The 14,930-nt window shown below is 40.1% G+C and overlaps 1 protein-coding gene across 1 annotated transcript; it reads left to right on the top strand.

The window, feature by feature from the left end:
* The first annotated feature begins 1,107 nt into the window (after positions 1-1,107).
* LOC106890197 (cytochrome P450 2J2-like) lies at positions 1,108-14,475 on the top strand. Its single transcript, XM_014945830.1, has 9 exons — positions 1,108-1,278; positions 2,538-2,700; positions 3,735-3,884; positions 5,732-5,892; positions 8,459-8,635; positions 10,044-10,185; positions 12,588-12,775; positions 13,447-13,588; positions 14,251-14,475. Exons 1-9 carry the CDS (start codon positions 1,108-1,110, stop codon positions 14,427-14,429), a joined length of 1,473 nt encoding a protein of 490 aa, XP_014801316.1. The 3' UTR covers positions 14,430-14,475.
* The last annotated feature ends 455 nt before the right edge of the window (positions 14,476-14,930 follow it).

Below are 14,930 nucleotides of genomic sequence, written 5' to 3' on the forward strand. Positions count from 1 at the left end.
ATCTGTAAGACAGGGCTATAACTGTCATTGTTATGTGGTGCCAAGAATCCCTCTCACGTGGTTTTCATGGTCTGATTGCAGGCGTGTAAACTCCCCTGATGCTAGGTTTATAGTTCCTGCGTGGTGCGAGGCTTGGCAAAGAGCCTTGGCTACAGACTGTGTTTATTCTCAGTTACCAAGTATGGTACATGCATGTCATGACTAGTTCTCACTGGGGCCCCTAGGTTGTGGATCAGGATTCCTAGTAGGTTTTTCCTATGTTTTGGGGGTTTTTTTTTAGCTGTGTATTTCATACTGATGTATTTTCTATATGCATTTTCTTTATTTCTCTGGTAAGCTTTCTGATGATTGCTCATAATATCCTTTAGGGTATCTACCTTCATGTCAAGACTGAAATGGGGGAGTCAGAAGCAGGTAAAACCCTCAGTGAAGTTAACTATTGCAGAGAGGTTAGCAAAACAAAAAAAGTGTGTATTAAAGCAGTTATATTTTCAATTACATTTGAAAGTGTAACAAATTTTGCTTTTTGTATTAAGCCTTAGATACTTGTATATCTATCTTAAGATAAATGTAGGCTTTTAAATTTTGTCAGCCTTGCCATTACTGGATATATGTGTATGTGGAATATACACAAAACATTTTAAAATCTCCAAGATTTAATATCCACTTACATTTGCATTCCTAATTTGTATGTATGGCTATTGGTTTTCTAAAAGCATTCATGAAGTATTTGTAGGAGCACATACCATCCACAACTGTTTCAGAAAATTAGATGGAGAATTTATGCGTGGATGTGTGTGTCTACATTGCCTGGAAAATCTTGGCCCTAGTCTTTTAAGACACAGTTCCTACAAACCCTGCGATCCCTATTTGATAAATGCAATCTAAATGAGCAGAGGGTATGCATCTACTAGATAGGCTTGAGCATGAGAATGCCATGAGTGGGACAAAACGGGAGTGGTTGATAATAAAGAGGGAGGGTTAGGGGCGGGGAATAGTCATTACATGAAATTTAAGCTCTTATGAAAAAACTGGTTGAGCAACCAGCCTTAATAGCTTCAATAGGCTATTTTCGATAAAGACAAGCTAGTAAAAGCAGCCATTAAAATGTTGACAATAAGTCAAGTTTTTATAGCCTTAGTTGTATTTCTTCTAATTATGCAGTTTTTAAAGTTGCAAAGGGTACGGAGACGGCTTCCTCCTGGACCAATACCTCTCCCAATTTTTGGGACCTTGATACAGCTGAACTTTCAGTTTAATCGTGATCTCCTCATGAAGGTATTTATTTTCAGATACTCCTAATTGTTTAAAAGTCTTTGTAATTTCCAATTTCTCATGTTGTTTGCTATGTGAAAACATCCTCTCCCAAAACTACATTGGTAACATACTGTAATTGTTAACTAGCCGCTGTGATACTGCACTCGCTTTGGTTTGGAATTGCTGGTTTGGTTGGCAAAGTAAGAAAAAGTTATTGCAGCATAAAGTAGTTTGCCAAGCTAAGAAAACTAGTATTGGAAGTTCTGAATGTGTGAAAATCATTCTGATGCTTAAACCCATCACCTTTTAAACTGAATTTGCCAAATTCACTGGAAACTTGATATCCTTCCGTCACCCCTTCACACTAAATTGGACACATTCCTGTGAAAGTTGATCTCATTCAGGACTAAATACCTTTAGGGATAATATATCAGATTTGCAGTTAGGGAAAATAAATACTATTTTAAAAAAATTACTTTCACTACATGGATTTTTAGCTTTCTGAGCATTGGCATGCTCTAGCTTGAGCAGTTAATAGATACTTAAGATGGACTATGTGTGTACATGCTTGTTTGCATTGACAGGATCTAAAAAAAATCGCATAAACCTTCTGTTAGTTGGTTTTTAAGGAGTCCTTCTGAGCACAGTGCGACCCCTGTTTCATTTTGTTGGTTCTCACAATGCTTTTGGGATTATTGATAGACAACTCCAGTGGCTTCTGTCACTGTGATTTGGAGGAGGCACACCGGTTTGTTCTGACCAAACAGCGGGTTCAGGCAGGAAGTAAGGACACTGTGAGACACGATGGTCTTACACAAGTTCCAGTACCTAAATACATAAATGGGTGGGGGGAAAGAAGAAAGTAACTGTCCAGTTGCTACAAGCTAGTTATTGTGAGATTTCTGTGCTCCCTTTGCACCATGTATCTGTACAAATGATAGAAACCCTCTTGAAACAAATTCATGCATAGGAAATGCCCTTTATCATATGAATCATTGTTAACTGAGTCTTGGTTTATATAAAGTAATAAAAGCTACCTAACGTTCATTGGTCTAGACTTGTGGCTCTGAAAAGCTGGAGTATTCGGTTGTTTCCAACAGTGAATGCTGGAAAAGATATTCATGCTTTCTCACAGATAATTGCAATCTTGTGGGAAACATGGAGAACATCATTCCACCTTAGGGCTTGTCCTGTAATCAGTGTAAAAACAGGTTCATCCTCTGTTTGTTGCAGCGTGTGGGATTTCATCTGTGCTTTCCTGGCTTCTCTCCCATCTATAGCTGGCAAAAATTCACGGCAACATATTCACCTTATGGTTTGGATGGGCCCCAGTGGTCATACTGAATGGTTTTCAAGCAGTTAAGGATGGTATGACCATGCACCCTGAAGATGTTTCTGGGAGGCTGGTGTCTCCTTTCTTCAGAGCAATGGCCAAAGGAAAAGGTGAGATTTTCTGGTCGTGAGTATTGCACAGAAACATCTTGACAAATTGCAGCTCTTTTGTAGCTTTTAACCATTTCCAAAGGTACCACAGTAGCACAGTTTGTCTACGAGGAATGAGTGCCAGGTGAACTGCAGCATAGGGAGGGGTGTGATAGTAGGACGAGGAAAAGACAGGCAAAAGAAAAAATATTCATAATGCCTTGTGCGAAATAGTCTCTGGAGCAAATTCAGAGGTGATGAGATGAGGCAGTGGTAGATTGTACCACAAAGCAGTGGAGGAAGAGCAGGAAACAGCCCGCTTCCTTGTCTTGGACTTACTGCCTCCCACCGCTACGTTTGCATTGAAGAGTGAGCTTGATGGTGGGATCTTCTTCCCATTACCTTCCTTTTGTGAATATTTTCTTACTCTCAAAATAGCATCTGCAGGTGCAGTACACTTCTCTTTCAACCTTACTGTAGGCTTTATACTCCCCAACCACACTGGAACTTCCTAAACTCCCGATTTTCATCAACACATGCATTATGAAATAACCTTTATTTAATTTGGCACCTCAACGTTGTTTGAGGAAACCTAATTCCTCAAATATTTCTAATTGGAATTTGGTGTAGTCATTGGTGATTCTTATACTACATTGCAGATCCTTTTAGTATATGATGGTTATTTCTCCTGGAGATAGTTGTCACAGTCAGAACTCTTTCCCCTTTTCCCTTCATGAGAATCATTACCCTGGTGAGGCAGGTGAGCTCCAAGCATAGACTAGAGCAGGAGGCAAGCACTTCAGAGACTGTCTAGAGAAGCAGCTGTCAAACTTTCTGAGATAACTGGTTGTCTTGCATCAGGCTTAATCCTGCCTGTCATTTTATTACCAGTTGAGTTTGTTCATTTTAGCCCTGCCTGCATGTTTACGTGCCCTTTGTGTCTCTGTGTCCATAGGCAATGCAATAGTTTCATTGTATTCTCTGTGGTTTAGTAGTCTTTGTCTATAGTAAATAAATATTAGCATGATAAAGAGCTCTTCCTTGAATGGATGCAGGAATTATGTTGGCAACCGGTCACACCTGGAAGCAGCAGAGGAGGTTTGCACTGAGGACTCTACGCAACCTTGGTCTGGGGAAAAGAGGTCTGGAGCATCGAGTTCAAGAAGAAGCCCACTACCTGGTAGAGTTCTTTGCAAGTATGAAAGGTATCTCTGCAATAAATACAGATTCATTTTTGTCATTAGTCTGATGTCTCTAGTGCATGAACTCCTCTGTCCTGCTCTGAAATTAAGGGCAGCTTTTGTTCTACAAGAGACCATGCAGGGTCTTACATTACGTTACAGGGTCATGTGGAATGGACTGAAAACGCAAAGTCCCCAGTCCTGTGTTTTCAAACCAGTAGGAGAATATTCTTGTTCAAAGTTATTTAAAAAACTACTAAAATTGGAAGGGAATTTGAAGCTTATTTATTATTTATATCATAGAATGCTTTGAGTGGAAAGGGATCTCTGAAGATGGCCTAGTCTAACCCCTTCCCAAAGAAGAGTAAATCAGAGGAGGTTTCTTAGGGCTGAATCCAGTTGGGTTTTAAATATCTGCAAGAATGAAGACTTCATTGCCTCTCTAGGTAACCTGTTCCAGTGTTCAGTCAGCCCTACAGCAAAAAAGTTTCTTATCTTTAGGCATAATTTAATGTATTTCAATTTTTGCCCATTGCCTGACTTGATACCACTGAGAAAAGTCTAGCTCCATGTTCTTTATAACCCTCTGTCAGGTATTTATACATATTTAAGATACTTCCCTGAGCCTTTTCTTCTCCAGACTAAACAGTCCCAGCTCTCTCAGCCTCTCTTCTGTCAGATGTGCCAGCCCCTTAATTGTCCTTGTGGTTCTTTGCTCAATTTGTTACAATACGTTGATGTCTCCTCTTGTATGGCAGAGCCCAGAACTGGACCCAGCACTCCAGGTGGGTCTCACCAGTGCTGATCAGAGGGAAAGGGTGACCATGACCTGCCAGGAATGCCTTTCCTAATGCAGCCCAGGATGATGTTGATGCCTTGTCTCAAGGGCGCATTGCTGGCTCATATATGGTGCTGGTGCATAAAGATATGGATACATTATCAATGCTGATGGAATTAAGTCTTGTAATGCCATTTGCTTGCACTCTGTAAAGCAGTGACTAGAATCTTGTCTTCGTTACAACATTTTGCCTTAATCAACCCAGTTCGGAGCATGTGAGTTGGATTTCCCAATACTGATCATTATGCAAAGGCACAGTAAATCAAGACATGCTGTGGCTAGTGTTGTATCAATTAAAAGTAATTAAATCTAGCCCAATCCCATGGTTTAAGAACTAGGAGAGATTGAGATGTGATCACGTGTGCAGGAAAGAAAAGCCCAGAGCAATAAGTTGTTAATCAGAATTGTGCATTGGGTGTTGGACAGTTGCATCAGTAAAAATATAGTTGTTTACAGACATTTATTTTGGAGTCACAGAAAAGGTTTTTTGAGATGAGTTTTTCATGTGATTGCTTTAAAATTCATTACAATTTTGTTGACACAATGGATTGAATGAAGTTTGTTCCATTTTATCTTACTGGAGGCTGTACATCTCTAGCAAAGTGAGACAAAATATCATAGCCCGGCATGTATTTATGTCCTTGCTGAATAAGGCTGCCTCTTACGGTTCTCCCCTCAGATTCCCTTTGACCACAGTGTCCTCTGTCATTGCCATGCTTGAGAACTATGTTGAATTTGTCACATGGGAAATTTGCATAGATCTTTTTTTTCTTCTTACTTCTAAATTTGCTCTATCATATTGCCAAATATTTTACACATCTGGCATTCCTTTAGGGTGCCACACATTCCTGGGATTATGGGATTGCACCACAGCTGTGAAGAATAAGTTTGATACTACAATTTTGTAAGATTACTGCTTCTCTGTGAAATGCAATACTCTCTTGAAAGTTCTTTGCGTAACCTGTGATATTCTCTCATTTCACTAAAGCAATATAGGAGACATTAACAGCGGCATTTATTATTATGGTTGCAGGGAAACCCGTGGATCCTTCTTTCCCTCTCATTCATTCCGTCTCAAATGTAATTTGTGCTGTTGTTTTTGGACATCGCTTCTCCAGAGAGGATGAAACCTTCCATGAACTGATTAGAGCCACAGAGCGTCTATTCAAATTTGCAGGCAGCTTTATTCATCATGTAAGTAAACAATCTTTTGTCCCTTTCTGAATAAGACAGAAAGTGAGAAATGCAGATTCAAGAGGTAGCTGCTAGGCAAAAGTTTTTGAATGGGTGAGTGATGTCCCATGAAGCTTTACTGGGCAGTGCACTTTCTCAAAGTGTGACGGCAAAGCTCTACATACCAGCCTTGGTTCATTGTCCTGTGTGTGGGTACTGTGATAAGGTAATTTGCTCCTAAATCTTTGCAACAAGGCACAAGCTGATGGACTGCTCCTAGGTCATGTTTGTTACCTGGTTTCTCAACCCCCATGCACAACAGATTGCTGCCTTGGGCATCATGATTGTTAAATACTAAATGTCAGGTCTAAAAATGTGATTCACATGCCAAGCTTAGATACTATTTTATATACAGTCACCAAAGAGAAGAATGATTCAAATGCCTAAGTGTTTTGCCTGTGGCTACTTATCTCCATTTCCTCTATAAGAAGTGGAGACTTGAAGACTTCCCGGAGAAATTCCAGTCCTTCACCTTGAGTGAGGAGCAGCTCTAGATGCAGGCAGCAGAAGATAGGAAAGGCTAAGCCAGCAAATGTACCTGTGAGCTTGACAACCAAAACAGCACTCTTTTTAGAGTCGGGGACTTACTTGACACTAGAAGAGGCCTGCTTTGCACAGAAGTGTGTTCAAGGTTGCTCAGGAGTTTTGGTTCTGGTTCCTCTTCTAAAGTGGTTCCCTACATATTATGTGTTAGCTTCTTAATGTAAAACACGTAAGCAATCCCTGTAATACAGAGATTCCCCCTCCACATCCCATGGAGCACTCTTCTCACCAAGTAATGATCAGGTTCCCCTTTGCTTAGCCTAGCTTTGGTCCTGTAACTTGTGTCTAATTGTGGCAGGCAAGACCTACTTTGGGGATAGAGAATATACCTCCTTTTCTTCTCTTCCTCCTATCATAGCTTTGCTTTAGTACAATGAAAAGATGTTCTGGGAAATAAGAACAGGGGTTCAAACCCTTCCGGAGGGAGGGCTACAATCTTCCCACTTCCTGGATGCAAAGGGTACGTGGTGTTATTTAAAAGGGGAAATTCCTGCATCCACATTCCCATTTCTTAATTGGATTCCATGCTGTCAGGCACTGAAAGGGAGAATGCTGTGGACTGGGCCCTCAAGAAATGGAGGAGAAGTTTTGGCAGGACCAGTAGCCAGATGGTGGATGGACTCAGTTCCTGTCTTGAATATTGACAACTCAATTCCACTTACAGTTAGGGTGCCATAATAGCTGGAAAGTGCATGGATTTGAGAGTGGGAATGCGTGTAAACTGGGCAACCATGTATGGTTGGTCAGACCACAGTTGTATGGAATGCTTCTGAGCAGATTTTGAAAGAAAAAAAAACAACAGAGAATTAAACAAAAAGGATCGCTGGAGGTGATCAAGACCAGGCTGGATGGTGCTTTGAGCAACCTGGTCTAGTGGTAGGTGTCCCTGACCAGGGCAGGGCGTTTGGAACCAGATGATCTTTCACGTCCCTTCTAACCCAAACCGTTCTATGATTCTACGTCAATTTACCTAGGGCTGGACTACTGCCTTCCTGTGATAAGGCAATGATTAATTGATAATTGGATTACTGACAATAAGAACTGATTTTCCAGAGGGACAGAAGTACAGTCTATCTGATTCAGTCAGACTCCAGTGAACACCCGATAACTTGCTCTCTGCAGTATAATTAAGAGAGTACAAGAAGAGCTCAGCAAAACGACGACCGAGAAAGGACAGAATTTCTGCTGATAAATAAATCATAGGATTATGTTTTGGGCAGAAAAGGAACTATTAAGAGAAAATACACTGCAGGTAAAAGAATAATGTATACAAATTACCCAGAGATAAATATCAGAACGAACTTTCTAGCTATCAGAATAGGTGGAAAGCAGCTATTCTTAGGCCAGATTTTCCCAAACAGTACGAGAGAAGGATAGAATTAATGTGTTTGTGTGAGCTAACCCCTTCTTTTCTAGGGAAGAGCACTCAAAAATGTCAGGTAGTTGTTTCTCAGCTTTTCTGGGTTTCAAATGTTTCAAGTTTTATTGAGGATCCTAGAGAGCTTGTTTAGTAGAGTGTGCTTTGGGGGATTACTGAGGTTATGTACCAGCCGCTGGTAGCTGTCCTTTGCTCTGGATTCTACAGTTTGCAACAGCTTTGCTTCTTCCTTCCTGGTATTCTCCACTGGAGGGCAGGATCTCACTTTGTAAATGTCTGAATACAGTTCATTGTAATTGAATACATTAATTGAATAATTGAATAAATTAATACAATTAATTTTAATTTCAACCATTCTAATTAGGCTTGTGGTTGAGCTGAAAGCCTGTGCAACTCTGAATCTTACCATCGGCACAGCTAGAAATTATAGAGTGTACTGTTTCACAACTTGAAAACATAAACACAGTCTTTGTCAGAATATTTTACTCACGATGCCAAAACCACATGCTATGCTAACATGAACATTGCCTTCTCCTTTTAGTAGTCCTAAAATGCATTTTCTAGTGATAGAGAGTTTATGGTACCTCTTGTGTGTCACTCCCACAGCTGTATGAAATCTTCCCCTGGTTGATGTGCCGTCTCCCTGGTCCTCATAAGAAGGCATTGTCTTGTTATGATGTCCTGAGCAATTTTACAAGGAGAGAGATCAGAATGCACATGGAGCGTGGGATACCAGAAGAACTGCAGGATTTCATTGACTTTTACCTGGCTCACATTGAAAAAGTAAGTATTTGTTCTTGATCGTGCATTCATGGGGAATAAGGTGAAATGGATCACTAAATCATCCAGTCTGAGCCCTTCTATCACAATCTCTTACCTTTCATAGACATCCTAATGTGAATCCAGTAACCAGGGACTTGCTAAATGCTTTCTAATTATTGATAAGCCATAGCACCTTGCAATCCTTTTATTTAAGGACATGTTAATACACCGCATTTTTTCTCATTGGCACAAGTTACAAATAATTTAAAGCCTCCAGGAAAGAATACTGAATTTTCAAGTGGACCACAAGACGACTGGGAAGGTCTTGGGGAGACAGAGTGGGATGTTCCAGGTAGGATATTTGGCTGGTAAGGATTTGTCAAGAGAGGTAGGAATTCTTTAATAATTGATTCTCATATCAGCTGCCATATCTTACATTCAGGGTGGATGTCAGCCTAACTGGCTTCCAGTTTGGGTCCTCTTGTTTTAAATTTTTTAATATTGGCACAATATTAACCTATCTGGTCTTCCAAAGCATTTAACTGCTTCTAAAGTCTTTTGCTGCTGTTCTAAGATTTATGAGACTTGCACATCAGTGGATCAGAAATTGTTTCAGTGAACTCTTCTGGGCCTCTGCGGGGTGGAAATCATCCAAGTTTGTTTATTAAAAAAATTGAACTGTCTGTAATAGATACGCAGGAGCAATATAAAAAGATTAGATGATATTACAAGAGGGAAAAACATCCTTTGTACTTTCCAATTGATCCACTGGCAAAAGAAAAGTTCAAGACCCCTGAGTCCCTAAATTTAGACAATGAATTGCCCCAAACCATAACAATTTTCTTTCATAGTTCCAGCATACGCGTACAAGTCCTCACACTTCTAACTGAAAACTGTAAAACCCCAGAGCAGCTGCATGTGAGTCATTGTGGTCTTGTAGTGGAGAAGCCTGAACACCACAGGTTAAGAACTTCTGATGTTCCAGTGTTCGTTACCCGGTCACTGTATTGCTTGGTAGAAAAACTAAGTGATGGAACATTACTTGAGGTGTGAGGAATGACAGGCTGGTACATTCAGAGGAACATTTTCTTATGAAACATTCTAAATGTACCATTATTTGCATGATTAAGCCAACAGTCCTTTTCTGTGGAGAACCTGTGATTTAGCTTCATGATAAAGAGTGAAGTAAACATGGCTTGTCCATGTTTACTTTGTGAAAAGTTAGCTTTTCATATTGATAATAATCTTTGGTGTCTGATAGTCTTTATCAGTCTGATATTTGTATGTCTGATATTCTTATCAGTCTCTCTGTATTGTAGTATAGGCAGAACACACTGCAGCTTGGAACCAGGGCTAAGATAACATTTAAACCTATTGTGTTTTTTCTAACTTTCATGCATAAACCTCTACTTTTTCTTATTATTTGCAGTCTAAAGATGTACCCAGGTCTACATACAATGAAGACAATATGGTTTATTCTATAAATGACCTTTTCTTGGGTGGATCAGAGACAACAAGCACTACTTTGAACTGGGCTTTGCTGTATATGGTGGCAAATCCAGACATCCAAGGTGAGTGGATAAGCACGTCACAAATATTTCTGATGCAATAGGACAGCAAACTTCTGAACATTTGCATGGATCAGAGATTATTCCTAGATACTGGTGTATGGCTGGTGGCACATGGACCTTTTTGTGCTGGCAGATCTGCGATGGCAGCACTGGTAGATCCAGAGTATCTGTAGACAAGCTCTCACAGCAATCACAGGCACAAGGCACTTTCCAGAAAGAGTTAACAGTTTGGGAAGTATACATATGTATAGGAGGTTGTGGCTGATTGAGGTGGAGGGGTCAAGATCTTTGGGGAAATGAGGACTGTGGTAGAGCAGTCAATGGAGTGAGAGGGCTGGAGTTGGTTTGGGAAGCATCATCCTTGTTTGAACTCATTATCCTTGAAGGAGCAATGGCCACTGCTGCAGTGATTGGTGAGGTGATGATGGTACTTCAGGAAAATAAGTTGGGTTCTGTCTTAGGTGTAAATATGACTGATGGCTGAAAAAATTAACCAGAAACTGACGTGTGGTAGAAGGGATGTCGCTCTTTGGAACTTACTTCAATTCTGCTTGTATTGGCTGAGTATCAGTGAAGGGGGCTACAGGGATTCCTGTCCTCCTTTGTGCTCTGTAGGTCATAGTTGTAGTAGTAAAGATAATCACCTAAAAGTGAATTGGCAACTTTGGCTTTATTTTTGTCCGTCAGTCCATTTATGATCCCAAGGTATCAGGGTGTCTATTTTATCTTTGATTAAATTAACTCTGTGATGTACTTGAGTGTCTTGCAACAGAAACTATTCCAGTTGGGAGGGGAATTTGATGGCTCATCTGTTATGTCCGTGTATATTTAAGAAGTTTATTTTTAAGTCTAGCTTTCAAATAACCATCAATGGCTTTCATAGAGCACTAAATGGAAACCAAAAAAAGAAAGATCTCTTACGCTGGATAACAGAAATCTCATTGTTAGATAGCAGAATATGTGCAAATACCCAGAGGAGAAGAGAATTTTAAATGCAGGAAAGAGATGAAGATAAGGAAAAAAATTGCTCAACTTGGAGCTGTCAGACAAGAAGGTCTACTTGATCTCATGTTATTGCATGTTTATTATCACCTAATGTAATTAAGGTTATGAAAGCGCTGACTCACCTAAATAATTTTATCTGGTTAAATATAATACCTTGCAAATACTTGGGAAAGCAGGGTGTGTGCAGAGCGATCCTTCATGGGCTTCTTGAGTCATACATTGCACCTAGACTCTCATCATGAACTGACACCAGTATATCTGTCCTCATTTAATTGGTGGCTGCTTTTTGAACCCGTTCATACTTTTCCCTGTGTTGACACCCAAGGACAATGTTACACAGTTCCATTGTGTACCATATGGAAAAGTTTGGCCTTTTGCCTAATCACTGAATTGAGCTCTCCATGTTCTCTGAACTACTGGAACAGTATTTATTTGCTTACACAGTGGCCGATCACTTCAAACTATAATGGATGCTGAAGTAGTTGTGCTTCATTTTGCAAGCTATTTTTTCATAGAAGGTAATTTACTTAAAATTTTTTCTGGATATACATTTTAAGTTCTGTAAGGTGCTAAAAATCTCCATTGTCAGGGTCTTACCTAACATAGTTTTGTGAAGGACTGCTGGCAGTCACTGAGCAGGCTTGATGTGAAGGAGCACAAACTGATCAATGCAGAATGGGCTTCCCTGCATCTTCGTGCTGCTTCAAAGGGCCTGGAAAAAGACAGGATCATTTGTTAAAAATTGAAGGCATTTTTATTATGTATGTACTGCCTCTCTTGAAGTTTACAAAACAAATGTTATACTTTTGTGAGTGCTTCCAGCACTCCTGTGCAATAAGTAATTTAAACCATTATATTATTGATCAAAAGGCAGGTGCAAGAAGCAGATCCAGGTGTTTTTAAAGGTATTTGGACATTGTTCTATTTGGTATTGCTTCACTTAACAGAGATCCTAAATAAGAACCATTTCTTTTAATAAGAATTAGGCTTTTAAAGCCCAGATTCACCTGGCTTAAATTCCAGAGAGCTGTGAGCTTCATGGTTCTAACGGGCTGTAGGTGCCTGAGGCATCTATCCAAAAGAAAACACAAAGATAAATCAGTTATCTCTTGCATTTGAATGTTAGTAAGACAGCTCTTAGAGAGTTTTACATTTTTGAGCAACAAATGTCTTAATCTACAATTAAATAACTTTGCACCCAGAAGTAGAGCTTCCATAAGTTTAAGCTGTTGGAACACACTGCTACTTTTATTTTCTTTATAAAAGTTACTTACATTTTTACACTAATTTTATTGCTGTCCTCATGGTTCTAAATGGGAAATGTCTTTGAATATGCAATTAGTGAAAATACTTGGTATATTTTTTTTCCACCTGCAATCATGAATACTTCTCCACAGAGAAAGTGCAGAAGGAGTTGGATGCCGTTCTGGGTCCTTCCCAGTTAATCTGCTACGAGGATCGGAGAGAACTGCCCTACACAAATGCTGTGGTTCATGAGATCCAGCGCTTCAGCAATATTATCTCAGTTGGCATGCCCAGAGTCTGTGTGAGGAACACTACATTGCTCGGCTTTCCCCTCAGAAAGGTACAGATGCAGTTTCTCAGTTGCTACAGACTTTTGCTGTAGAACAAGGTGTGGATTCCAATCTATTTGTGCCAGGGTATTCTCCTCCACAGCAGTGGGGCTGGGTACCTCTGGGTCAGCCTGAATGGAAACAAGGACAAGAAAACGTCTGCCAGGCTGAGTTGAGTGACACAGTTGTTGGGAGAGGGATATCAGTAGGGAAAGACACTCCTGGATGGAAAAGGGGATTTTAGCCAGGCTACTAATCAATGAAGACAAAACCTTAGATTGATACTGAAGAATACTGTGGTTGCTTTGTGCTGATAAGGCATTGGAAAGACTTCTGAGTGAATTTTTGTCTGCAGAAAGATCCAGGGAAAAGCATAAAGGTTTGGAACTAGCTTTCGTCAAAGAGACTAAATCATAGAAACTTCTAGTGTTAGAAGTGAAAATGGGTTTAGTACAATTAAAGTTGTTAGTTTCTAGTGACAAGGCCACTTCCACTGACAGGCTTGGACTGACATTCCGAAACAAAAGACTTCACGTTCCCCCCAGTTCCTACTGGGGAAATGAACCTACTGACACACAATACTGAACTCTGACAGTAAACTAACACTGCTCTCCCCTCACCAGTTCTGACTGCTGGGGCAGGACTGACTCCCAGAACTGAGGTAGTGCTTTTCTCCTTTCAGGGCACCATAGTTTTTCCAAATATTGCTTCATCTTTGTATGACCCAGAGCAGTGGGAAACACCTCGACAGTTCAACCCGGGTCACTTCTTGGATAAGGACGGAAACTTTGTGAGCCAAGAAGCCTTTTTACCATTCTCAACAGGTAAATGGACTGACAGCACAAACATTAATGGTTTGGATTGGAACTGTAGAATTAAGATATCTATCAAAAACCTATTGGTCATTTACTTTAAATCTCTTTGTGGAAAGCATGATTATAATCAACATGATTATTTTCAGTAATGTTTCCCAATCCAACTATAAACATTGGTTCTACTGAACAAAAAATCAGAGATGTCCTGACAAATGTATACATCTAACCTGCCCTATTTTTGGAAGGAAATGCTCTGCTAATGATTATGGTTATTGGTTTGGGGCACACACAAGACCTACATTTGGAAAGTACTTGGGAGCAGCTGTACTGATGCATTATGCATACAAAACTGGAGCACAACATCTCCCAGGAAGAGCAAGTCCTTATTCTTCATTTACATGATTGAATGAATTCCTTTAAAGTTGTCAGTCAAATGAAGATGAGGTTTCTGAGGTAATTGAAGTGAAACTCAGAGCAAAAGAGCTGCACAGTTATCTATAGCTGCAGATAGGATTCTTTAAAGGAAGAATTACATGAAGATTTGTTGCACTGATTGCATTACGTCCTACAGAAATTCCAGATTCAGCAAAAATACCTTTGCTTTGTGTGAGGATGAATACGATTACTTTTGAGGTCAGGGTAATTTACTCTTCCCCCTCTTCCTTCTGCAGGGCACCGTGTCTGTTTGGGGGAGAATCTAGCAAGGACTGAGCTCTTCATTTTCTTTGCCAACCTGCTGCGGGCGTTCACCTTCCGGCTGCCTGAGGGGGTGACGAAGATCAACACAGAGCCCATTTTGGGGGGTACACTGCAACCCCACCCCTACAGGCTCTGTGCCATTCCACGCTAGGCTGCACACGAGCAGCATGTCACAGACCATCTATTAGGCAATCTTACTTGCTTTTGTGAATCTTGGCACCACATAACGGTTTTTTTTTGTATTGGATATGAATTTTGCCTACAAAAGCCATCTTTTGTGGGCAGCAGATAATTTTGTTCAGACCTATTACCTGCTCTTGAAGGTGATTTGGGGAGGGGGGTTGGTTGTTTTGGGTTTGGTTTTTTTTGGTAAAATTTATTTTTATCTGGAGGACACCATCATTCTCAGCCATAAAGCCAGCATGCAGTTGCTGTCTGGCCTGGCAGATTTACATCCGGTACGTTAGTGAGCAAATGACAAAACTGACTGACAGACTTCAAAAATTAATTAATTATCTCCAAACTACCCTGTTTTCAACAGCAATTGAGTTCTGAAAAACACACCGGAAAAATTCTGTCTCTATATTATTGTCATGAATATAAACATTTCAATCAACTTTTTGTTGATGCTCACTAATAAAAGATATGAAGG

The sequence above is a fragment of the Calidris pugnax genome, unplaced genomic scaffold (assembly GCF_001431845.1).
Source record: "Calidris pugnax isolate Ruff unplaced genomic scaffold, ASM143184v1 scaffold111, whole genome shotgun sequence".
Taxonomy (NCBI): Eukaryota; Metazoa; Chordata; class Aves; order Charadriiformes; family Scolopacidae; genus Calidris; species Calidris pugnax.

Coding starts and splice junctions, on each gene's coding strand:
- LOC106890197 (XM_014945830.1), top strand. CDS start 1,108: ATGTTGACAATAAGTCAAGTTTTTATAGCCTTAGTTGTATTTCTTCTA. Junction 1,279..2,537: donor ATCGTGATCTCCTCATGAAG/GTATTTATTTTC, acceptor TCCCATCTATAG/CTGGCAAAAATTCACGGCAA. Junction 8,636..10,043: donor ACCTGGCTCACATTGAAAAA/GTAAGTATTTGT, acceptor TATTATTTGCAG/TCTAAAGATGTACCCAGGTC.